Genomic DNA, 25,125 nt, shown 5'->3' on the forward strand with positions numbered 1-25,125 from the left:
TAAATTTATTAGGTCTCCTCGGGACAAGTTCCATGGAATCTGGAGCTGACCAAGTCTTTCGAGACACTACGGACATGAGTGGATCAAAAGGAAGGAGTCACCCAGGAGGTGGAAGGTCGGGAACCAAATGCTTCCAGGTATACAGACCCATCCTCGGAGGGGGATAGGGAAATCCAGCTACGCCTCTGCCTAAGAATCTCGAGGATGTCCGAAAAGGAAACTTCTTCAGAGGGGGACCTTGTGGACCCTCCGATTCATCCAGGTCTGTATCTGAGGTGACAGACTCAGGAGAGTTGGTGCTTCCTCTTGTATTTTTTCTTCTGGAAAGCCTGCTCAGAATTGCTCTGGGGAGGTTTCGGAAGAAGAGTGTTCACCCAATGGGGTGTCCTGGGGCATAGGTTCCCTATGCTTTGGGGCTGGAGAAGGAGCAGAGGTTGGCACAGGCATCGAGGGGGACGGAGCCGATGGGACCGATAGTGGGGCCATCTGTGGGGACAGCACACACTGCATGACCTCGAAAGCATCACGGTCTCGACACAAAGAGGGCTCCAGGGCCGATGTGGGAGCTGAACTCAACTGAGCAAACGCTCAGAGAGGGAGAGCAGGGTCGGGACAAGGGTTCGCTGCCACTCCCCCCCCTTCGGAGCAGACGAGAGAGCTTCGGGTGCCCAGATACCTTGATGGAAGAACCAAGGTAATCTGAGCCAACATCGCAGCCGAAGAGATTGGAGCTAAAGGAACCACTATCAGAATGTCCGTGGACTCTTGCTCCGAACTAAGCATAGTAGGAGGAATCAAAATCGAAGCGGATGGAGCAGAGGCCTGTTGAGGTGGGCTCGAAAGCATTTTTGCAAGGGCCTGTGACTTCAGCAACCTTCTGACCCACTCTCTCCACCGCCTAATCAGACAACCTCAAGGATTGAGAGGAGTGGGAAGATGAGCGATGACTGGCTTTGCTTGGAAGTAAGGGGGAATGTAGCACTGAGCGAATCGGCTCCAATGAAGGAGACCTAGCTCGTTTGTGGCTCCGACGCATACCTCCCAACCATACCGATTTACTCGGTTTTTACCGAGTTTTGGGGTCCAAATGAAGGGATGCCACAATTCCCAAAATGGCACCCCTTCATTTCCGATTTTTTTGTTTTTTTAGGTTTTGAATTTTCCACGCTGTCGGAGCGGATGTCATCACGTGCGTGATATCAGCTCCATCAGCGCTACCAGCCAGTCGGAATTGAGCTCAAGGAGCTCACGTCCTCATTTCCGACTGGCTGGCTGCGAGCGGGAATTACAGGCTGGCTTTAGTAAACTGCTTTGCTTGCGCCGAGAACGGAAGAACTAAACTGCTTTGCTTGCGCCGAGAACGGAAGAACTAAACTGCTTTGCTTGCTGCCGAGAACGGAAAGCTTTGCTGATAAGAACGGGCTGGTTTTGAACATTTTTGCTTTGCTTGCTGCCAAGAATGGAAGAACAAAACTGCTTTGCTGCTACAGCCATAAACAGACTTTACTGTCGGGCTGGTTCTGGATGGACTTTAGGTAAGGAAACAACAAAGGGTGTGTGTGTGTGTGTGTGCTAGGGATAGTAAGGTAAGGTATTCCATACAATGAGTACAGATTATATTGGTCTGTGAACAGAAATGTGCAGTTCGAAGTATAGCTCATGTGCTTTTTCCAAATCTATGTACATTTGTAAATAACTTTTTGGGATTACAGAAAAAAAGAAAGCTTACTTCCACGTCACCTTGTACCCTTCTATAATTTGCATGCATTTCATAAATGAAACATTTCACTTCCATAGTGTATGCCATTTAGTTCTGCACATATAGCAGCAGATTTCACTATTACTGAAAGCATTAATAATGTCATGTCAAAATGATATAGTTACTGAAATGAACAAATTATGCCTTTTCCCTTGCTTTCTTTCTAATCTTATTTTCATGTTCATCCATTTATGCTTTACTACAGCATAGGTAATGGAATAATGTCATGTGACTGAGCTTGATTCCTTCTATAAAACATGGTTTGATTCCCACATCTTGCTGCTGCATACTTAGAGATCACACAGCTTCTGTAATTAGTGCCATTGCCTATCTTCTCTCACTCAGTTCTGACAGAAAAAAATGTATTTATGTTTATGAAAGGGGTCAAATCATTGTAAATGCATAGTGATTGTCCACCTAAAATAAAACTCTTATCAGTTAAGTTTATAAATAGAAAGGGAAAGAGACAAAGGACAGGAAGAAATTACTGCAGACACATATCTGTGCAGTATGTATGTGTGTGTGAGAAAATGACCCACACCTGGTGGCTAGAGGAATTTAGGCTCAAACCCTGTACCTTTGCTGCATGGTAAAAAGAGCCTAAAGTCCCTAGCCACCACAATTTCTGATCTTTGCCTACATTTTTTTGTACTAAGAGTTGAGAGCTATGGTGAGAAGTGACAACAGAATTTGTATTCTCCCATTACTGGCTTTGTGGTTTGTCCATTTTTTTGTGCTAACAGTTCACAGCTATGGTTGGTTGGTGTGTGAGAAGTGAGTTGTATTCCCCCATTATTGGCTTTGTTGTTTGTCCAGGTTTTTTGTGCTAACAGGTTGAGACCTATGGTGAGAAGTGAGAACTGAATTCACTAAATGATAGCCATTAAATTTCAGTCTTCCTATTTTTTTAAACTGCTGATTTAGCAAAGTGCTATATTGCACTGACTGTAGTGTATAGTGTTCTGAGTTCAAGACATGCAGTAACATCCATGGTGATAACACATTTTATTCTAGCAACTTTCCAAAATTATACAAGCAATGTTTAAAATGTGTCCCTGGTTTTTGACCTTTTGCCCCCCCCCCCCCCCCCGAAAAAAAACCCTGAAATTGAAAAGTGTGAGAAGCTGTGCAAGATGCCTATGGCTTACACTACTGTCATTCTGTTTATAGTTTGGGTGTGGAAATAGACGTTTATGATAGAAATGTTCGGAATTGGGCAGTTTTGTAATTACTGGTTCATGCATTTTCTTTCATTGCCTACAGAACAACCTACTGGAAAAATGTTCATTCAAACAAATTTAAAATGTGCTCTAACAAGTGTGCTGTATTATACAAGGAATATAAGTTAATAAAGTCAGGAAGGTATCAAAGAAAAGAGCACATGTATGTTTCTTGTTTTGTGTGCAAGGAGTCAATGATTTGAAAACAGCCCAAAGGTAATCTTTATCCACCACTGGCCAGATGCATTTTCTTTGGATGTGTTGTGGGTTTCAATACTGTTTCAATGAATGCGAGTTAAGGGCAGAGAAGTTTTAATGCTAATTCTTTTTTCATTGCGAGACAGTATTGCTTTATCAGATGTCTGTTAGTGTTTGTGCATTGATGTGCTGCAAAACGTAAAAATAAAATCCAAATCATTGTAAAAGTAAAGCAGTATGCACACATTAGTGTTTATGGTAAATGGGGCGAAATAGCCAGGTAATGGGACATTGGAATGGCTGCAGGGGGACTCTGGTGCCATATTTTGGTTGTCTGTTCTTCAGTTTGTGTTCAAAAGTTGGTATCCCACAGTTCCATTGGAGTGGGTGGGGTTACATAATTATGTATGCAAATTAGATGTTAATCAGCATACAGATTTGTACCTATTTTTCATGGGCCTTGTCCAGATTTTTGATGTTTCCAAGTTGACAGGTATGCTCCGAGGTCAAGGAGCTGATGGAGGAGTAGTCTTGTCTGTGCTAGAGGGCACCAACACACAGTTTGTCAAGCTCACAGGTCGGTTCCGAGCATGGAGCCGATAGCTTGACTGACTTCAAAGATTTCACTGGCTGAGATGCTTTAGCTGGAGAATCCTATTTCAACAATCCACAAAGGATTAGCTTGTTTTTCTGCTCCTGCAGGACTCTTGGACTAAAGGCATGCCAAAAAGAGCAAGAGTCCTGCAGGTGCAGAGCCCCCAAGCAGTACATACTACTGTGCCTATCTGTCAAGAGACATCTTCTGACAGCATGAGTCACACTTTTTAAACCCTGAAGTTTTAACTTCCTTGGACATTTTGAAGCACCACAAAAAGACACAATACAATAATAAAAAAAATACTAATAAAGACCTTAAAGGAGAGCCTCTAACAAACGGCTGTCCTTAAGGGGGGGGGGGGGGAGAGAAAGTACAGTTGTGTACCTACCATAAATGTAGATGTTAGAGTGTATTCATTGTTGCAGTCATTACACTTGGGTTATCCTGCTGGCAGGCGACCCACAGTCGGCCCGAGTTCCAAAGTCTTGGTCCGGCATCGGTTGCTGTTGCCTCTTCCCTGACGTCAGTGCACCAGGGGTATAAAAGTTGCAACAGATGCTATTTTCTTCAGTTTTTCTTGCCCCAGATGTCAGGTGCCCCCAAGATAGGAAGGCTGGAAAGATAAAGTTATGCCAAAAAACATGCATATATTACTATAAACATTTCCTTCATCTACAAGCAAATACATCACATAGGTTGTATAGAGTTGAGTAGTGCAGAAAGGTCTCAGCAATGAAAAGGGGGATGGTGGGTGGGTAACCTGGACTGCAACAGTGAATACACTCGAACATCTACATTTATGGTAGGTACACAACTGTACTATGTTCATCGTGTTTCACTGTTGCAGTCATTACACTTAGGTAGAATCCCAAAGCTGAGGTTGGGTGGCTGGGTCTAAATTGGATTTGGAGAGGCTGCCAGGCCCTGCAGAACTGCAGTGGCACAGCCTGCTCTGGATTTAGAGTAGAGAGGTAAGTGGTAGTGCTTGGTGAAAGTGTGCACTGAGCTCCAGGTTGCAGCTTCTAAAATGTCTTTGGTTGGTACTCCTCTGAGAAAAGCTGCTAAAGTGGCTGCTGCTCTGGTAGAATGAGGCCTAATGCCCTTAGGCACTGATTTGCCATGTTGTGCATAACCAAAGCGGATGCAGTGGCCTATCCATTTTGAAATTGTCTGCTTTGTAATAGGCTTTTCTTGTGATCCTGCAGCATAGGCTACAAACAGTTGCTCAGTTTTTCTGAAAGCTTTTGTTTTGTCCAAATAGAATCGTAGCTGTCTGTGTATATCCAAAGAGTGCAGAAGTCTCTCCCCTTTATTCTGGGGATTTGGGTAGAAAGTAGGTAAATGAATGGTTTGGTTCAAGGACACATTGGAGACCACTTTTGGCATGAATGTTGGGTTTGTCCTAAGAGAGACCCTGTCCTGATGAAAAATGATGAAAGGTTCCACAGCCATTAATGCCTGTAACTCTGAGACTCTTCTTGCTAAAGTTATTGCTAGGAGCAGAGCAGTTTTCCATGAAAAGAATTTTAGATCAGCTGTGCTGGCTGGTTCAAAAGGAGGCAGTGTGAGTTTTTCTAAAACAAAATTGAGATCCCAGGTTGGTACTGGTGCTCTCCTTGGGAGTCTTATATTTTTTGCCCCTCTGAGGTACTGGCGTAGTAGAGGATGTGAAAAAATAGGAGGTTCCGTATTGTAATGAGCTGAAATGGCAGAGGCATGGATTTTATACACAATAGATAAACTTCATCAGACAAATTTACAAGGGAAATGCAGTACTTAAATACAAATAAAAGATGACATCACATCCTGCTAATTAACTTCAAATTCATTACGTCATATATAATAATATTTATATGTATAAAAATACATAAATATCAAATAAATATTGGATGAATTAAGACCACTGAGGTAAAAAGGCCATTATCTAAATAATGCTTTTAACTTAAGTAGACTAGCAATGGAGATAGTGTCATTTAATCCAGGAGACACTGAGGAATTCAATTTTAATTGCCAGACCAATTCCCTTTCTTCTAATCTCAAGGGTGAAGGTCCACCTCTACCATTATCAGGGATGTTTTCAATAACTAAAAAATGAAAACTATGATCAGGAAATGTTATTACATGCCTAGCTAAGGCATTTGTAGTAATACCCCTAGAACATGCATAAACATGTTCATATATCCTATTTTTCATTGCCCTGTCCGTTTTCCCTATATAATATGCAGGGCAAGCACGGCACAATGCGAGGTAAACTACTCCTCTTGAATTACAATTGAATTTATTGTTAATATAGAACTTATTTCCAAGAACGTCAAAAGATTTTGTAACAAAAATGTGTTTACACATACTGCATGATCCACATTTGGTCATACCAAAATGTGGCCTATATTTCACATTTTGTTTTATTTCTAGGACATTTTTTATATTCCTACCTCTTCTAAAAGTTATTAGGTTCATAGGTTCATAGGTTCATACTAGGCTATCTGCCCGAGGGCATTTACAAGCCTAGCCCATCGTTTTGTGGCTTACGCCACCCCTTTAGTATGGGGAACTATACCCATTATTTTGCTGTGCCTCTGTCGAGCAGTGACACTGAGGTAATCCCTGGGGTATATCTGCGATCTCCCATCCATTGGTCAAGATTTCTCTTGAACAAGGCCAGCGAGGTGCTCTGCCTCACATGTACCGGGATTTTGTTCCACAGCATAGGGAGTCTTTGGGTGATGAATCTATCCCTCCAGCACATCCTATTAATAGCCGTGTCGAGGTTTAAGTCTCCCGCCTTGTGGCTCTGATGGATCTAGATTTTTGAGGTGAAGCATATTCATCAAATCTGGGTTTGACATGGCCTTGTATGTTAGGCAAAGGTCACCTCTGAGCAAGCGGTGGCGACTGAATAGAGCTGGAGTTCTTTCAGTCGGGCAGCATAGGACAGATTTTGAGACCCTTTATCCTTTTGGTGAGGAACTTTTGTGGCCTCTCCAGCTGCTGCAAGTGTCGGGTCAGATACATTCGAATGGGGCATTGTACTCAATCATTGGTCTGATGAGTGATGAGTAAAGGGAGACTATGACCTCCCTTGATCTAGATGAGAATCCCTTCATGATAAGGTGGGCAATGTAGAAGGTCTTCCTGACTACTTTAGCTACATGGGTGTCGAATGACAGACTACTATCAACCTGGGTCCCCAGGTCCCTGATAACTTCTTCTGTGCTCAGTGGATTGCCACCTATTTGGTAGCTAGGGGTAACCTTGTTTTTCCCGAAGGGTATGACTATGCATTTTTGGCATTTAACTTTAGGCCGTGGCTCTGGCACCAGTTATCCGTTTCTGTGAGACCCTTCTGAAGGATATCTGTGTCAGATGTGTTTTCTACTATGGCGCCCAGTTTGCAGTCATCTGCAAACTTTGTCAGCCATAACCCTCCTGTGTTTGCTTGTACTTGAAAAGTAGATGCCAAACAAGAGTGGGCCCAGGACTGAGCCCTGTGGGACACCACTTGTGACAGGCTTTGAGTCTGACATGGCGCCAGCAACTCTGACCCTGTGGGTTCTGTCACTCAGCCAGTTTGCAACCCATCTTGTGATGTATGGGTTAACATTTAAGCTGATGAGTTTTTCAATGATACCCGAGTGGGGTATTGTATCGAAGGCCTTAGCCAGATCGAGGTAGGCTGTATGGACTGCCTTTCCTCATCAATGGCTTTGGTGACTGTTTCAAAAAGTCAACCAAGTTTAAAAGGCATGATCTGCCTTTGACAAAGCCAAACTGGGTTGGATCCAAAGTCTGCAAATTCCTATGTCTTTATTTATGAGGTCCATTATGATCCTCTCCATGGCTTTGCAGATAAGGCTTGTCAAGCTAATGGGCCGGTAATTTCCAGGGTCGGTGGAGGCACCGCCTTTGTGAAGTGGGACCACAGTTGCAGTGCGCCACCCCTGGCACGTATCCAGAGGTAAGACTTTGATTAAACAGCTGTCCTAGCTGTGGGTTTAATTCCTCATTGAGTTCGTGGAGCACACAGCCGGGGACACCATCAGGTCCCATGGATGCTGTGTTTTTGCTTTGGAGAGAGCAGTTCTCACTTGGGCGCTGGAGATGTTTGGGGGCTGCAATCGTTTGGTATAGATATCTCTCCTTTGGGGAGGGGGAGAAGTTTGCACTGAACCTGTCAGCCAGTATGTTGGCAATGTCTGTAGGATCAGTAATCTTCACATCATTTTGAACTAGTTCTGAGCATATCTGGGAGTTTCCTCCTAGGTTTCTAACATAGCTAAAGAAGGCCTTATGATTGTCTTTTGAGTCTTTAGCTATTTTTCTCTCAAATTTGCTTTGGATGATTTTATGAGAGCTCTTAGTTTTTACTTAGTGATCAAGGGTGTCTTACCTTTTAAGGATTTTGCTCTATCCTGTAGTAGCTTCCTCCTTTTGTTGTAGAGTTTGTTTATGGCTGGGGTCCACCAGACTGGACGCTTGCCTTTGGTACAAAGAGTCTTTGTTTTGCTTGGGATTGCCTTATCCATGCAGTCCTGCAGGTGCTGGTAGAAGGCATTTGTAAGTGATTCAGCGGCTTGAGTACTGTTTTCCGGGTTCGGGGCCTGAAAGGAGACCACACTAGTCTTTAGAAGTGTGGTCGGCTTTTGAGAAGTTCTTTACTGTGGTCTTTTTTATTTCAGGTGGGGGTGGGATGAGGACCTCCAGCGAGATTAGTTTGTGATCTGATCTCACCAGTGAGGGGTATACTTCCGGTGTTGAACATTGTGCTCCCATGTTCGTGATGATGAGATCAACTATGTTATCTCCTCTTGTGGGGATGGTGACTAGTTGTTCCATGGCATTTGAGTTTATGAATTCCAGGAACTTTTGGGCTAGGGTGTTTGGGCTTGAGTAGTGTTCCCAGTCTATATTAGGGTAATTGAAGTCACCTAGTATGATGGTGTTTGGTGATACATTTATCCCCTCTAGTGTTTTCAGGAAGGCCATGTGAGGTTCCTGAGTTTGTGAGGGTGGCCTGTAACATGCTACAATTTGCAGAGCAGTCTTGCCTACGGTTAATTGCACCTGGATGGTCTCCGATGCATCATGCGGTGCCACCAGTCTTGAGGTGTGGGAGTCCTTGATGAATATGGATACCCCTCCTTTCTTGGTATTGTCCGGATTTTGGGGCCGAACGCATGATATGAGGTAAAACCTGATAGCGCTGGGGTGCTCTCAGGAGCCTTGAACCAGGTTTCTGTCACAGCACAGACATCGATGTTCTCCATACTGAGAAGGGCCTCGAGTGCATTTTGAGATTTAGACTTCTGGCATTGAGCAGCATTACCCTTAGTTTTTTTCCTTTTTGTGTTCTAGGGTGGTAGGTTTAGAATTTGAGCCTTGCCTAAAAAGGCACTATGGGGTGGCAAGAGCCTTTGCCAATATCCGAATCCCAGGGTGACAGGTGCAAGCCGCCCTTGCAGCAGCGTGGCTTGTCCAGCATGTCATCCCAGGCAGACAGATACTGGATCCCCTTTGAATGACACCAGTGTTTAAGCCAATTGTTAAAGCTGATCATCTTATCTCTGTATTGTGGCATCATTCTTGGTGAAGGTAGGATACTGCTCAAGGTCAGGGTCATACCTGCCTGGGCTACATAATCAGAGAGCTCCTCAATGTCTCTTTTCATGTAGTCCAAGGAGGTACGTCTCAGGTCGTTTACACCAGCGTGGACAATGACTGAGTCATATTTGTATTTGCTGTTGAGAGACCTGAGTGCTTGCGTTATGTGGCGGATTCTAGCGCCCGACAGACAGCTTACTGTGACCTTCTCCTTACTCAGTCTGGTGAGCGGGACGTCAGTGTGTCTGACTATGGAGTCACCAATGACTAGTGTGTCTGGCATTGTGTTTGGCCTTAAGGGCTGTGACTGTTTGACACTCTGACTGTGAGGTCTATGTGTTGCAGGTGTTGTGTTCTGAGGTGGTGGTTGTTTGGGTGTCTGCTTTGGTGGCCTCTGCTGTTTTGGTAGATTTTGATCAGAGCCTCCGAGTATGTCTTTGTGTGTTTATGTGTATGATTTGAGGTTGTAATGGTACTATGTGAGACTGGGTCTATAGTGTGTGTGGTAACCTTCTCCTCCTGACTGGTCTTGCCAGTCCTATGTTGAGAGAGCTCAGCCTCCAGTTTGGCCGTATAGTTGCATCTCTGCATGTATTTGTGTTTTGTGGGAGGAGGAGAGGGTTGTTCAGTGTACATGAGGCAATTGTAACATTGCCTCAATATTCCCAGGTTCACCAGCTGAGCAGGAGAGGACACTAGCAACTGATCCCTCGACATGCTAGAAGGATAGACAAAAAACTTTAAAAAGATTCCGGGGATGTGGGCGACCGAGAAATGGGGGTTGCCTTTTGGGGTACTATCTATGACAAGAGTGCCGTATCAAGGTAATAAGTACTGTAGGAGCAAGTGCTAGGTTTAACAGATAGAGAATAGTCTACTTGGAGTCAAGTAGAGATGATCTTTTTAATTATAGAATACGCTGATTAGATCAGTAGTATAGTTCGAGGAAGGTAGTTTTAAGGGAAAATTTGAAGAGTGTAATTTAGGTAGCCCTAATAGTTTAAATCTGCTTAACCGGCGCTGCCCTAGTGTGCAACAGTGGCAGCTCCGCGCTAAATCGCGCAAACGCGCGTTTAGCGTTTTTTATATCAGGGGGCTGAAAGAAGCTAGGAACTGGCCCAAAACGACCAATAAACTACAAGTTACTGGCTGAAACCTCACAAAACTGGACCAACAGGCAGCTCAATGCTTCCCACTCCCACTGGTAAGCAAGGGAACCTCCTCTGTTCCAAATTAGGTAAAGATTCAGTAACAGGAACTGCAAACAAAGCCCAGGGATCAGCAAGCCCTGAAACTGGACTATTCTAGCTGTTGTAGGAGTAATACCTAGGCATTCCCTTAAATGCACATCCTCAGAAATAAAGGACCAATTCTTTAAAATAATTGTCCTAATACAAAATGCATCATTAGAGAAATTCGTAATGAAATTCATTCCTATATAGTCTCTCTCATTATTGTTGTTGTTCACTGCTGTCATAGGGGCCCATGCATTCTGGATATTATCATCATTTCTAACATCGGTACTACCTTCATTATGGTCACTTGATGTCTGGGTAGTATACCCCAAAATAGGTGAGAATATACCATTTTCTCTCTTAAATATAACTTCCTGTAAGAGTTCATTAATAAATACAAAGGGATACCCCCTAGCAAGAAACATATTAGTTAATAAATCACATTCTGCAACAAAATCACAATCTAAAGTTGACATCCTGGCTGCCCTAACAAATTGTCCATTTACTACCCCCCGTTTTTGGTATCGGGGGTGGCAACTGGAGAAGTGAAGGAAGGAGTTCGAATATGTTTTTACGATGAATTCTAGAAGTGAAAATATTCAAATCATAATTTTTAGTTATTAACACATCCAAATAACTAATAGAATTCACCTGAAATTCATAGGTAAATTCCAAAAAATCAGTAGACTCATTCATCTCCAATAAGAATGAGTCTGCTGATTCTTCATCCCCCTTCCATAAGATGAAAATATCATCCAGGTACCTTGTATACCAAACAGCCTTTTCTTTAAACATTGGAAGATGAAACAAAAAATTATTTTCCCAGGCTGCCATAACAGTATTAGCGAAGCTGCCCCCGCATGGGGAGCCCATCGCTATACCTGTTTTTTGAAGGAAAAATTTTCCCTCAAAAATAAAGAAGTTGTTTGCCAAAACAATTTCTAGCAAATACACTAACACATCCACATCAGAACCCACCATACCTTCATTTAATAAAAAATCTCTCACCCATTCACAACCTGTATCCTGTGGAATACATGTATACAGATCTTTAACGTCTATAGTGAGAAAATTCAGCTGTTGGTCAAAAGGAACACTGTTAATGTACCCTAAAAATGCCCAAGAATCCCTGCAGATTTGTTTCTGATTCTTTAATACCTCTAAGTTTACTTTCAATATATTTCGCACACCCATAAGTTATTGACCGTCTCCCATCTATAATGTGTCTTAGGGGTGGACTATTTAAGTCTTTGTGAATCTTAGGCAACCCAAAAATCTTAGGAGTTATTGGGTACGTCATTTTTAAATAATGGAAAGCATCATTATTGATTCTGTTCTCCAAAAAAAGATCGCAAATGAATCCATTCACTCTCCTATACGCTCCATTGATCTCATTCAGTGAAACCTCTTCATAAGCTGATGTGTTTAATAAATTCAAAATTTTATCATTATAGTCTTCCTTGTTAAAAAAGACCAAACCACCTCCCTTATCCTGTTTACAGATTCTAACATCCGCATAATCAAGTGTATCCAAGATCTCTCTCTCTAAGTTAGTTAAATTATTAACTTTACCCGTATGTGATTTTCTTAACATACATCGCATATCATTTTCACATACCCTCATACAACAAGATTGATGGATGTAGGGGTGGGTTAAAAACACTGGCAACCTTCAAATCATTAACAAGGCTGGGGGTATTCTTAAACATAACTCTCAGATTCAACTTCCTAGTAAACAACTTGAGATCAATTAATGTTTTAGCAATATCACTATGATAGCTAGGGACAAAAGTCATACCTTTCGACAGGACGTCAATCAACAATGGATCTGGTGTAAAATCAGAATAGTTATAAATTTTGAAGTCACATGTAGAATTAGTTAAGATTTTTAAACTAATATTAGAGGCAGTAGATAGTTCCCAAATATCAGTCCTAGAGGTATAGGTATTTACCTCTTCCTCTTGTTCTGGTTCTTCCGTTTCTTCTGGTTCTGGTATCGTGGAACCTGTTGTTGTTGGTCAGATTTGTTCCCCCCCCTCTGAAAATTTTTTTTATTATTATTTCCCTTTGGGTGGGCATCATTATTTTGATTATTATTGTTATTCCTACTGGCCAACCTTTCACTTCTCCTAACAGGTGAATGAAAATTATCACCATTACCAGTGTCATGTTCATTCGGGTTATTACATGCTTCAAAGGAAGCTTCAATATCGAAGTTATCAAACATTCCATTCACATTACTATCATTATTCATGTTATTTTGATTATTCCCATTTGAAGTATGCATTTTAGGTAAAGGATAAGCTGTGCCATTGTCATAAGCTAGAGAATCCCTTTTTAATTTTTTGATCTTATTTTCTTTAATTTTACATAAAGAATTTTCAATGCTGGAAAAAACACGCAGAAAATCAAATTTATATCTCCCAAAATCTTTATCTGTTCTTATACTGTTATCAAGCACTGTCAAATCAGATTCTAATACTGTAATTTGTTCACAGTAATGTTTAATCAAACAATCAATAAACTCGAGCCCTTGTTTATCAAACAGTTGTATTAATTCTTTATGAAAATCTGAATGAGCTATAAGCCCATTACGGAAGCGCCATTGCCTTAGGCCTTTTGGAATCTGCCTACGCGAGCTGCATTCCCTTAGGTATTGTACTTCCACTTGCAATTTTTTAAATTTAAAAAGTTTTACATCAAACACTTTTAAATTATTAGTTAAACAGAGTCATTAATATTCCCATTTCGTTGTACATCGGCCCCACTGTTGTCCAAAAAACTGCTTGGTTCTTTAAGCCATTCAGTTAGCTGTGGAATAGGAGAAACAGTACCTGAATGAGCATGAGGCCCATTATTAAATGTCCCAGATCCACTTTGCGCCTCACAACCGTTCGGGGATCTAGTTGTTAATTCATGCCCATTCCTGTTGTGTAACTGTACAACCGTTGAAAAAGCAACCCTCGAGTTCACTTGATCATTCGATCCTGTTACATTATTCGAACCACCATTCAATTGCTGTTCACTACCATTAGGTTCCCGGTCACGAAAAGTTCCAATTACTGCACCGCTGTTATTTCTATGCTGCTGCTCACCTCCATTAGTTTGTTGCCTACATCCGTTAGGTCGTTGCCCACTGATGTTCCGGTTCGCGCCAGCATTACTAGCTCCATTGACACCACTGGCACCAAACCTCGTCTCTCCGTTGCTAAACACATTATCGACACCAACGCCAGTACCTCCTAACACTCCCGCAACCTGGCTTGCGAGAGTATCGACGCGTTGGGTTAACAGCTCAATGAGAGCTGTTAGTTTTCCTATAGAAGCAGATTTGTTATTTCCAAAGTTGGAATTATTTGCAGATTCACTTGCAGTTAACGAATCCCCATCCTCGAATAACAATTGTGAACCAGTAGCCATGGGGTAAAAACAAAACACCACACAAAACTAAGCAAAATGAATCAAACGTATGAAAACAAAAATACCACGCTGGACACAATGTTAAATAAAACGAAAGCGCTCATTTTATTTAACATTGTGTCCAGCGTGGTATTTTTGTTTTCATACGTTTGATTAATTTTGCTTAGTTTTGAGAGGCATGGATTTTAACTGATGAGAAAGATAGGCTTTTGTCCAGCATCTCAGTTAGGTATTGTAAAATATGAGGTATAGGTTCAAAGGTTCATACTAGGCTATCTTCTCTAAGGCATTTATAAGCCTAGCCAGAGTGTGTTTGGCTTTCGCCACCCATTTTAAATTAATTTTGCTATGCCCTTTTTCGAAGTTAGTATACTGTGCCTCTGTCTAACAGTGACACAGAAGTGATACCCAGGGTAAACCTACGATCTCCCATCCACTCATCAAGATTCCTCTTGGAGAGTCAATGAGGGACTCTGCCTAACCTGGACTGGGATTTTATTCCAGAGTGAAGGCAGCCTCTGGGTTATGAATCTGTCCCACCAGCATGTCCTATTTATTTCAGTGCTGAGGTTCAAGTCTCTCGAGTGCGTAGCTTGATGGGATTTGGATTTTCTGAGGTACAGCATGTCCATTAATTCCAGGTTGGACATGGCTTTATACGTCAGGCATAGATCGCCTCTGAGCAGGCGGTATGCCACTGAGTAGAGCTGGAGTTTCTTTAACCGGGCAGCATATGGCATCTGTTTGAGCCCTTTGATCCTCTTGGTGAGGTACTTTTGGGGTCTTTCCAGTTGCTGCAGGTGTCTGGTAAGGTACATCCCAAAAGAAAGGGGCATTGTACTCAATTATGGGCCTGATGAGGGATGAGAAAAGAGGCACGATGACCTCCCCTGATCTAGATGTGAATCCCTTCATGATTAGGTGGGCTATATAAAATGTTTTTCTAACCACTTTGGCCACGTGGTTGTCAAATGAGAGATTGCTATCAACTTGGGTCCCCAGGTCCCTAATTACTTCTTCTGTACTTAATGGATTACCACCTATGTGGTAATTTGTGGGCACTTTGTTTTTGCCAAAGGGGATGACTATACACTTTTTGGCGTTTAGCTTGAGGCCATGGCTCTGGCACCAGTTGTCTGTTTCTATGAGGCCCTTTTGGAGGATGCTTGTGTCTGCTGGAGAGTCGATTATGGCGCCCAGTTTGCGGTCATCTGCGAACTTGGTCAGCCACAGTCCTTCTGTGTTGGCCTGTACCTCTGAGAAATATATCCCGAACAAGAGAGGTCCCAGGACTGAGCCTTGTGGGACATCACTTGTAACTGGTTTGGAGTCTGATATGGCTCCAGCAATTCTAACCATGTGGGTTCTGTCCTTGAGCCAGTTTGCAACCCATCTAGTGACATAGAGGATTATATTTAAGCTGGTGAGCTTATCTATAATGCCCGAGTGGGGTATTGTATCGAAGGCTTTTGTGAGGTCCAGGTAGGCTGTGTGGACCACCTTCCCCTCTTCAATGGCCTTGGTGACTGTTTCAAAGAAATCGACCAGGTTTAAGAGGCAGGATCTGCCCTTAAAGCCGAACTGGGTAGGATCCAGTGGCTGTAGGTCCCCAATATCTTTATTTATGAGGTCAATGATGATCCTTTCCATAGCTTTGCAGACCAAGCTAGTCAGGCTTATGGGGCGATAGTTTCCAGGATCCGTTGAGGCACCACCTTTGTGGAGAGGGACCACTGTTGGTGTACGCCACTCTTTAGGTACATATCCTGTAATAAGGCTGAGATTGAACAGTAGTTTTATGTTTGGGTTTAGCTCTTCTAGGAGTTCATGTAGGACACAGCCCGGGGACACCGTCTGGTCCCATTGATGCTGTGTTTTTTGCTTTGGAGAGGGCGGCTCTTAACTGAGCATCTGAGATGTCAGGGGGGCAGCACTCTGCTGGGATAGATATTAGCCCATTTGGTGAGGGGGGTGGGGGAGAAGTTTGCGCTGAACCTGTCAGCTAGGATGTTGGCAATGTCTGTGGGTTTGGTGTATTTTTTGCCATTTTGGACTAATTCTGAGCATATCTGGGAATTCCCACTCAGGTTCCTAACATAACTAAAGAAAGCCTTGTGATTATCCTTAGTGTCCTGTGCAATTTTTCTCTCGAAGCTGGCCTTAGACGATTTTATGAGTGCCCATAGTTTTTTGCTAATACTGATCAGAGATGCCTTCCCTTTTTGGGATTTTGCTCTATCATGTAGTAAGCTTCCTCCTTCTATTGTATAGTTTGTTTATGGCTGGGGTCCACGAGACAGGACGTCTGCCTTTGGAGGATTGGGTCTTGGTTTTATTTGGGATTGCATGATCCATGCATTCCTGAAGGTGTTCATAGAATGCGTTTATAAAGGATTCTGCGGTCTGGGCTGTACTTTCCACAGGCCCGGGGGCTTTGAAGGATTCCACCTCGGTTTTGAGGAGTGTGAAATTTGTTTTAGAGAAGTTTTTCACTGTGGTTTTCTGGACAGGGAGTGGGGTCGGGATGTGAATATCCAGTGAGATTAGTTTATGGTCTGATCTTACCAGTGAGGGATACACTTCTGGTCTGGAGCATAGAGTCCCCATGTTGGTGATGATCAGGTCCAGTATGTTTTCCCCTCTTGTGGGAGTGGTAACAAGTTGTTCCATAGCATTTGAGTTTATAAATTCTAGGAACCTTTGGGCTAGGGTGTTGGAGCTAGAGTAATGCTCCCAGTCTATGTTTGGGTAGTTGAAGTCGCCCAATATAATGGTGTTTGGAGAGACCTTCATATTTTCCAGTGTTCTCAGGAAGGCCGAGTGGGGTTCCTGGGTTTGGGAGGGTGGTCTGTAGCAGGCTATAAACTGGAAGGCAGTTTTACCCACTGTTAGTTGCACATGGATAGTCTCTGATGCTTCGTGCTGTGCCACCAACCTGGAGGTGGGGGTATCTTTGACGAATATTGATACTCCCCTCTCCTTTTGTGGTTCGGTCCAAGTTTGGGGGCCGAAAAGCATGGTATGAGGTATAACCTGGTAGTGCTGGGGTGCTCTCTGGTGCCTTGAACCAGGTTTCTGTTACTGCACAGATATCGATGTTCTCCATGCTAAGGAGAGTTTAGAGTGCGTGCATCCTGAGGTTTATACATCTGGCGTTGAGTAACATTACTCTTAGTTTCTTATCCCTTGTGATACCTATGGAGGTGGGTTTGTCTTTTGAGCCTTGCCTAAAAAAAAGGCACTATGGGGGTAGCAAGAGCCTTTGCCAATATCCGAAAGTCCAGGGGTGACAGGTGCAAGCCATCCCTAGCGAAGCATCGTGGCTTGTCGAACATGTCATCCCAGGCTGAGGGGCATTGGATCCCCTTTGAATGACACCAATACTTAAGCCAATTGTTGAAATTGATCATCTTGTCTTCATATTGTGGCATCATTCTTGGTGAGGGTAAGATGCTACTCAAGGTCAGGGTCATACTGGCCTGGGCTACATGCTCAGAGCTCCTCTATGTCTCTTCATGTAGTCCAGGGAGGTACGTCTCAGGTCATTCACACCAGCATGGACAATGACTGAGTCATATCTGTACTTGCCTTGGAGTGACCTGAGTGCTTGTGTTATGTGGCGGATCGTAGCGCCAGACAAGCAGCTCACCGTAACCTTCTTGTTCAGCCTGGTGAGTGGGACGTCAGTGTGCCTGACGACAGAGTCACCTATTACAAGTGTATCAGGTGTGTTGTTTAGCCTTAAGGGCTGTGACTGTTCAGCAAACTGGCTTTGTGAGTTATGTGTTGCACGTGTTTTGTTTTGGGGTAGCGGTTGCTTGAGTGTCTGCTTTGGAGGTCTCTGCTGCTTAGGCAAATTTTTAGAGCCTCTGAGTATGTTTTTGTGCGTTTATGTGTTTGGTTTGCTGTTGTGGTAGGTCTATGTGAGACTGGAATTGTAGTGAGTGTGGTTTCCTTCTCCTCCTGACTGGTTACGCCAGTACTGAGTTGAGAGAGCTTAGCCTCCAGTTTGGCTATATGGTTGCATCTCTCACGTGTTGGAATTTGTTGCGAGGAGGAGAGGATTGTCTGTGTACATGAGGCAGTTGTAACACTGCCTCAAGATTCCCAGATTCACCAGCTGGACCGGAGAGGAGATTGACAACTGACCTTTGGACATGCTAGATTATAGTATATTAGGGACAAGTGGTTTGAGCCCTTGGGCCTGGTTCCAAGCACAGAATCTCTTCCATTTTTCTGCATAAGATTTCCTAGTGCTGAGCCTACTGGCTTCTAAAATGACATCCATAACAGCTTTAGAGAGAGGTGCAGTCTGAGTGGCTACATTATCTGCCATGCTGCCAGATTTAAGGTTCTGAGTTGACTGTGCAGAATCTGATTGTTTTGTTGTGTCAGAAGATGAGGAATTTGAGGTAGAGGCCAAGCTGGGCCTTGAGACAAGCTCTTTAGGACTGGGTACCAGTGCTGGCGTGGCCAGTCTGGGGCAATCAGTATCATTCTTGGCCTTTCTCGTTTGACTTTTAAGAGTACCTTGGTAAGGAGAGGCATCGGAAGGAAGGCATAGACTGTCAGGCCTTTCCAGCTGAATGATAAGAGCATCCACTTTCCATGCTCGAGAGTGATAAGTTCTTGTGCAGAATTTCTATATTTGTAATTGTGAGGGGAGGCAAAAAGATCTGTCTGGGTGTCCCCATTTTCTCATTATGATAAACACCTGTGAATTTGGTTTACATTCGCGAGGATCCATGAGATTTCTGCTCAGTTAGTCTGCCAGTGTATTTTTTGTTCCTGGCAGGAATTGTGCCTGCAGATGTACTTGATAGGTCAGTGCTGTGTTCCACAAAGTCAAGGCTTGCCTGTATAGAGGGTAGGAATGTGTGCTCCCTTGCTTGTTTATGTACCACATAACTGTAGTATTGTCAGTCTTTATTAGTAGTTTTCCTGGATGTAGAAGGTCCCTGAAAGCTGTCAGGGCGTTCTGTACAGCTAGCATCTCTTTTTGATTGATGTGAAGATGCATTTGTTCCTTGGGCCACGTGCCCTGAATACATTCTCCTGCCATATGTGCCCCCCAGGCATAATCCGATGCATCCGTTGTTATTGTCTGCCTGGCTGTGGGCAAAGTGAAAGGCTGTCCCTTGTTGTGGTGACAGGCCTGGGCCCACTATCGAAACTCCTGTTGTAGGCTGGGAATTAAAGATATTATTGTCTCCAGGCTGTGACAATGCTGAGTCCAAACACGTTTCAGATACCATTGTAGTTTCCTCATATGCAGTTTTGCACATGGAATTAGTAGAATGCAGGATGCCATGAAGCCCAGGGCATGCAGAATTTTTCTTGCAGGGAGCTGGGTTTTTGTTGCCATCATTTGAAAGTAATGAGTCAGTTGCCTTTGTTAGTCTCGCATGAGATAAGCCATCTGGGCAGTTGTATTTAAGCTTGCACCCAGGAAAATTATCTCTTGAGAGGGCACCAGTTTTGATGTCTTTTCGTTTACTGTGTACCCTAGGCAAATTGGCAATCTTTTTACAAATGCCAGATGCTTTAGAAGAATGTCCTTGCTCTCTGCTTGAATAAGGCAGTCGTCCAAGTAGAGATATATTTGAATTCCTTTATGTCTGCAAAATGCAATTACTGGTGCCAGACATTTTGTGAAGACCCTGGGTGCAGTAGATAAGCCAAAGGGCAGTGCAGAGAATTGGTAATGCATTGAGCCTGATATGAATCTGAGGTATCTTCTGCAAGATTGTCTGATTGGGACATGCAGGTATGCCTCCTTGAGGTCCAAAGTAACTAGCCAAGCCTTCTTGCCCAGCATAGGCTGAAGTTGATGCAGTGTTAACATTTTGAATTTTGGAACATCCAGGAAGGTATATAGGATTGACAGGTCCAGTACTGGTCTCCAGGCTTTGTCGTTTATGGGTACTAAGAAAAGTCTTTAGTAAAATCCTTGTCCCTCTTCTTGCTGTGGAACCTTTTGAATAGCTCCCATGTCCATAAGAGCAGCTATCTGTTTTTGTGCCTCTGCCCATTGGTTTTGTGGCAGGTCTGGCATACCTTTTGGTTTTGGAAGCGTGTGGAAGTGGAACCTGTAACCCTGAGAAACAATATTCAGCACCGATTTGTCCTGGGTGATCATGTGCCAATTCTTTGAGAAAAATGCTAGCTTCCCCCCTAGGGGTGCTGTCAAAAGGTAAGTGCTTGGAATTTGCAGAAGGAAGTCATTGGGAGTGTTTTCTATAAGGTTGTGATTTGTCTTCCCCTCCTTTGGGGCTGAAGCACCCCATTGTTTAGGTCGGTAGGAGCTTTGGGGCCGAGATCTGCCTCTTGGGTGTCTGTATCTGCCTCTTTGTGGCCTGTCTGACATTGGAAAGGACCAATTTTTTTGAAGGCCAATTTCTGCTAAATCTAGGTGGTTGAACCTGTAAGAAATATTTCACTGTCTGCATTGAATTTGCTTTATCCTCCATTTTCTTTAACACCTCTTCTGCCTTAACACCAAAGTATCATGCTGTAATGGAGCATCCAATAATTTTACTTTAACATGGTCAGGTAAACTTCGTTATTCGAAGGCATGCTTGGTTGAAAGAACAGAGCCTGTAACCGCGGCTCTACAAGAAGCCTCTAATGAATCAAAACCACATAGCAGAGTATGCTTTCCCACTTGTTCAACTGCATGCAATAAATCCTGCATTTCCTTACTGTCAGGACCTTCTGCATTTGAAACCATTTTCTGTTTTAACAATGACATGAGGTACTGCTGGTATTTAAGCATGTGAAACTGACAGTTTAAAGCTCTTACAGCTAAAGTAGCAGAAGTGTAAACTTTTTTCCCCCCATCTGTCCAGAGCTCTGGAATCCCCATCAGAGGGCCAGGATTTTTAGCAGTGGAAGCCTTAACCCCTTTTGGACCCTGAGAAATTGTTTCTGGGTCTGCAGCGGGGTTTTTGTAAAGAAATTTATGAGAGTCAGGGACTCTGTAGTACCTGTCTGGCATGACTGGTGCAGGGGGTAAAGAATCAGGAGACAGACTGGATTCAGAAAAAATATCATCAACAATATCAAGCACGGGGAGGGGGGGGGGAGATTAGCCAGGGACCTGTGCTGAGGCAATAAAAAGAAAGTCTCTGAGCCTTTTCTTGGATTCTGAATAATCCTGGCTCTCCCAATGGAAATGCTCCCTCATGGTGTGCAGGGTTTCCCCTAAAGAATAATCCTCAGGTGGAGAGGCTGAAGGTATGGACTCTTCTGCATCAGAGTCCTCATAGGGAGGGAGAGAAAATCCCTGATAAGAAGAGGAGTCAGAGGAAATAGAAACCAGGTCAGAGGAATCATAATCAGTGTCTTGCCTAGGCCTTTCGTCAGGAGGGGGGGTGGGAACCCCTGATTAAAGTAATTAGGTCTCCGGCCATTTTAAGCATCTGTTTCTTTGGCATGGATGACTGTTCCGGAGAATGCTCTACTTGTTTCCTTGTCTTTAATGGTGTTTTTGACTTTGCCTTTACTGCTGTAGTGGGCTTAATTGTAAGCTGTGAAGGACTGAAAACACCGTCAGAAGCCGATGCCTGCTCAGTGGCTCCAGACCCATCTGAGGGCATAGTTTCCGCAGGCCCAATACCTTGAGTTTCAACAGGCCTCGGTGTTTCCACGTGGTTGTCGGTTACGGCCTGTGGCTCTGAGGTAGCGGGTGTCAGGGGCTGTGAAAGCGCCTGAGAACTGGCAAACCGGCGACTGGCCTAGAAGAGGCTTCGTCAGTTTTGGACCGCGGATGCCTGTCCTTTTCTTTGTCTTTGCATTTTTTTAGAAATTCCGGTCGTCGTTTGTTTCAACGGCATTATGTAATTAAACCTTCGGCCAAAGCAATATAAAGCAAAATCAAACAGACGTTTTAATAGTACATTTATTGAATCTAGCACAAAACCGACAACTAGTGACGTCGTGGTCAGGGCCTAGGCAAGGAATACAGTAAGAGTGAAAGTCCTTATGAGGTATTTGCTTCCCACAAGAAAAACAATTATTAACTTTTACTGACATCGGTCTGGAGCAAGAAAAAGTTTTCCCAACGGGGTACTTAGCTTTATTGAAGACTTCGGCTCTGAAACTCAATTTTGAAAATCTCAGGCGTCAGCCGACCGGCACTTGCGAACTGCTTTTGCTTTGGGCACTGCGCAGCAAGAAAGACTGAAGAAAATGGCGTCTGTTGCAACTTTTATACTCCTGGCGCACTGATGTCAGGGAACAGGTGACAGCAACCGATGCCAGACCAAGACTTTGGAACTCGGGCTGACTGCGGGTCGCCTGCCAGCAGGATAACCCAAGTGTAATGACTGCAACAGTGAAACACGATGAACATCTCTCTAACTTAAACAAGTTCAAGGAACAACAGAAGGCCTAGCGACTAAGAGGCGATGGCCAACAGCACAAAACACAAGGGACGAGATAAGGGGTTTACGACTAGATAAATTTCAAAGTACTAAAACAGAGAAAAAATATACCAAGTTTTCAAGTAAATTATTTGACTTTAAACAGAGAAAAAGGTTATACTAAACATGAGCCAGTACTGACGCAACCTTGCAGCTAAAGTGGCAAATGAGATATGGGTAGCTGACGCTGGGCATTCTGGGATAAGGGGTAGCCTCGTGGCAAATGAGATCTGGGTAGCTGACGCTGGGCATTCTGGGATAAGGGGTAGCCTCGAGCCAGTAGAGAGCTCTCGAGCTATAGAAAGTGGCAGAGTCGGAGTAGAGGATCGGTTCCGAACCCATCCAGCAAGAACGAAGGTGAGATTGGACAACTTAACATCGAAAGGTTTCCCCAACAGGGTACTTCGCGCCTACTCTCGAAGACTTCTAAAAAGCTAAGCGAATGATGTGAGGTAGTCTGTGGCAGAAAAGTTCTGGGGTCTGCGCGCAGACATCCCATTTAAGGTCCCTGGTTTATGGCACTACATGTGACATCCCACGCACCTACAGCAACCAGGCTTAAGCTTTTGTATAGGAGCCAACGTCGAGTCGCCTGAGGTGGGAAATCCCACAAAAAGAATACTGCAACATAGGACTAGAAGGGCATCTACATTCCCCCCTTCCTAGCTGACATAGATTAAGAATCAAGCAACAACCAAAGCTCAAGCAAAAATAAAAGGTTTCCCCAATGGGTTAGTTATTGGAGAGAAGTGATCGATCTGACGTTAAACTGCTGCAGAGAAGTTATGGGGTCTGTGTGTGCACACGTCACATTTAAAGCCCCTGGTTTATGGCCCTGCATGTGACGTCCCATGCACTGGCAGCACCCAATCTTAAGCTTCTGCATAAAAGCCAACGTTCAGGTCACCTAAGGAAGAGGATCCCACAGTAAGAAAATTGCAACATAGGAATAGAAGGACATGCTGAGTTTCCCCTCATCATTAGCAGGTGACATCTGTGATCTCTCCCCGTATGTGCCTTATGCCCTAGGTTCTGCAATCACCCGAGGGGTACCCGCTATACCTATTTTGGAAGATTCCGAACGTTCCTCCAGGCGATCGTCGGCCACAGGAGGGAAGTCAGATGGAGGAGGTGCAGCAACAATTTCAGGCCTGGAAACCTTGGCCCTCTTTTTAGGTGGTACTATGGGCTGACTGGACAACCCTTCCATCCCTACCACCAAGCATTTAAGACACTGAATTACAAAATAAATGGTCAAGGCACATAGACAACTGCGGAGTGTCTTGGGTACAAAGTCCTGACAGATCGCGCAATTAAGATGGCTGTGATTAGACTCTAGGCAGAAGAGGCAGAGTTCATGGGCATCCTTTCCTTTTCTGGATAACATGAACCTAAACAATCATGCAGTGAAAAAACGGAAACAGAAAACAGCCCCAGCAGGGTACTTGTCTTAGTAACTTGAAGATCCAATGGTAAAGACAGCAGAAGCACTGACGTTCAACTGGTGGCACAGAAGTTCTGAGGAAAGGTACACGTCAGTTTTATGGCCCACACTCTTAGGGCAATGTCAGATCTACCACAATTTAGCAGTGGTATAAAAGCTTTTGTATACTGGCTGGACATTTGGGTAGGATATCAAAGGATAATCCAAGGGTTTGGAATACTGCAACATAAGAACAGGAGGACATCTCTTATTCTGACTACATAAAAGCACTTTTGAAAGATGAAAATCCCTTTGCATTTTGGGCAGTAACTATGACATTTGTTAACAAATGTTTCTTGTTCTATTTATGCAGGTTTCCATTTTCTTTCTTTACATATTTGCGCCACAAATGACCCTAGCTGCTCACACTGATTCAGAACAATATTATTCTGGTTGTGTGTCACAGGAACTGTGTTATTATGGGAAAAAATGAGATCACTTCTGACACCATGTAACATCTGGAATTCAAAAATGCAAATTACAAGACACGGGGGGGGGTAGGACTGCCAGGTCTATTAAGCTTTACTTTTGAAAAACTCTATACCAGAAACCAGATTACAATATACACTCAAGACTCTACATGAATTATTTCTAATCTTATAAAGGCCATTGTACGAAGATTAAAAGTGGAAACAAGAAAACCTTCCAACTCCCAACAGCTAATCTCTGCTCGGCCACTCATTCCTCCCTCTCCAAGAGGACTCCTCACGTCAGGCCTGTCTACTTGAGTGAGAGGTCATCTGTGCCATAATCACAGCACTGTTCTCAGAAAACAGATAAGGCTTCATCTAGCAACATCAGGTTCTTAAATACCTAAATTTTATTCTTAGGACTCAAAACATTAATCTAATGCTTCTAGCTTGATTAGCAGATTTATTCTACCGATGTACATTATTTTCTGTCTGTAGGGTATCTGCTCAAGTGATTTCTATTATTTTTAGTCTTAACAGCATACAAATAAAATTACTTCACTAACATGACATGTACACAGTACAATGCATCTAAGAAAACTGATGCCAAATATTAAGATACTGTTAAATGGTACGATGACTAATACTATACAAAAATCATAAATTCCATTTTTTTTTTCAATTGCGCTGCTCTAGCTGCTCTCCTCTACATGAATTACAAACAGAAATGAGAATAGAGAAGCGAGTCCACAGAATGATTAAAAAAAATATCTAGGTAAAG

At 43.4% G+C, this 25,125-nt stretch overlaps 1 protein-coding gene across 1 annotated transcript; it reads right to left on the reverse strand.

The window, feature by feature from the left end:
- Positions 1-12,556: 12,556 nt before the first annotated feature.
- Positions 12,557-14,028, reverse strand: LOC122814155 (protein kinase 4-like). Its single transcript, XM_044086768.1, has 2 exons — positions 13,443-14,028; positions 12,557-13,314 (listed from the first exon to the last, which is right to left on the reverse strand). Exons 1-2 carry the CDS (start codon positions 14,026-14,028, stop codon positions 12,557-12,559), a joined length of 1,344 nt encoding a protein of 447 aa, XP_043942703.1.
- Positions 14,029-25,125: the final 11,097 nt, after the last annotated feature.

This window comes from Protopterus annectens, chromosome 10.part0 (genome assembly GCF_019279795.1).
Source record: "Protopterus annectens isolate FY-2018-M chromosome 10.part0, PAN1.0, whole genome shotgun sequence".
In the NCBI taxonomy this organism is placed as follows: Eukaryota; Metazoa; Chordata; order Ceratodontiformes; family Protopteridae; genus Protopterus; species Protopterus annectens.

Excerpts from the sequence above, each read along its gene's own strand:
- LOC122814155 (XM_044086768.1), bottom strand. The coding sequence starts at position 14,028 with ATGGCTACTGGTTCACAATTGTTATTCGAGGATGGGGATTCGTTAACT. Across the intron at positions 13,315-13,442 it reads TGGGCCTCATGCTCATTCAG|TGTTTGATGTAAAACTTTTT; the intron begins GTACTGTTTCTC and ends ATAATTTAAAAG.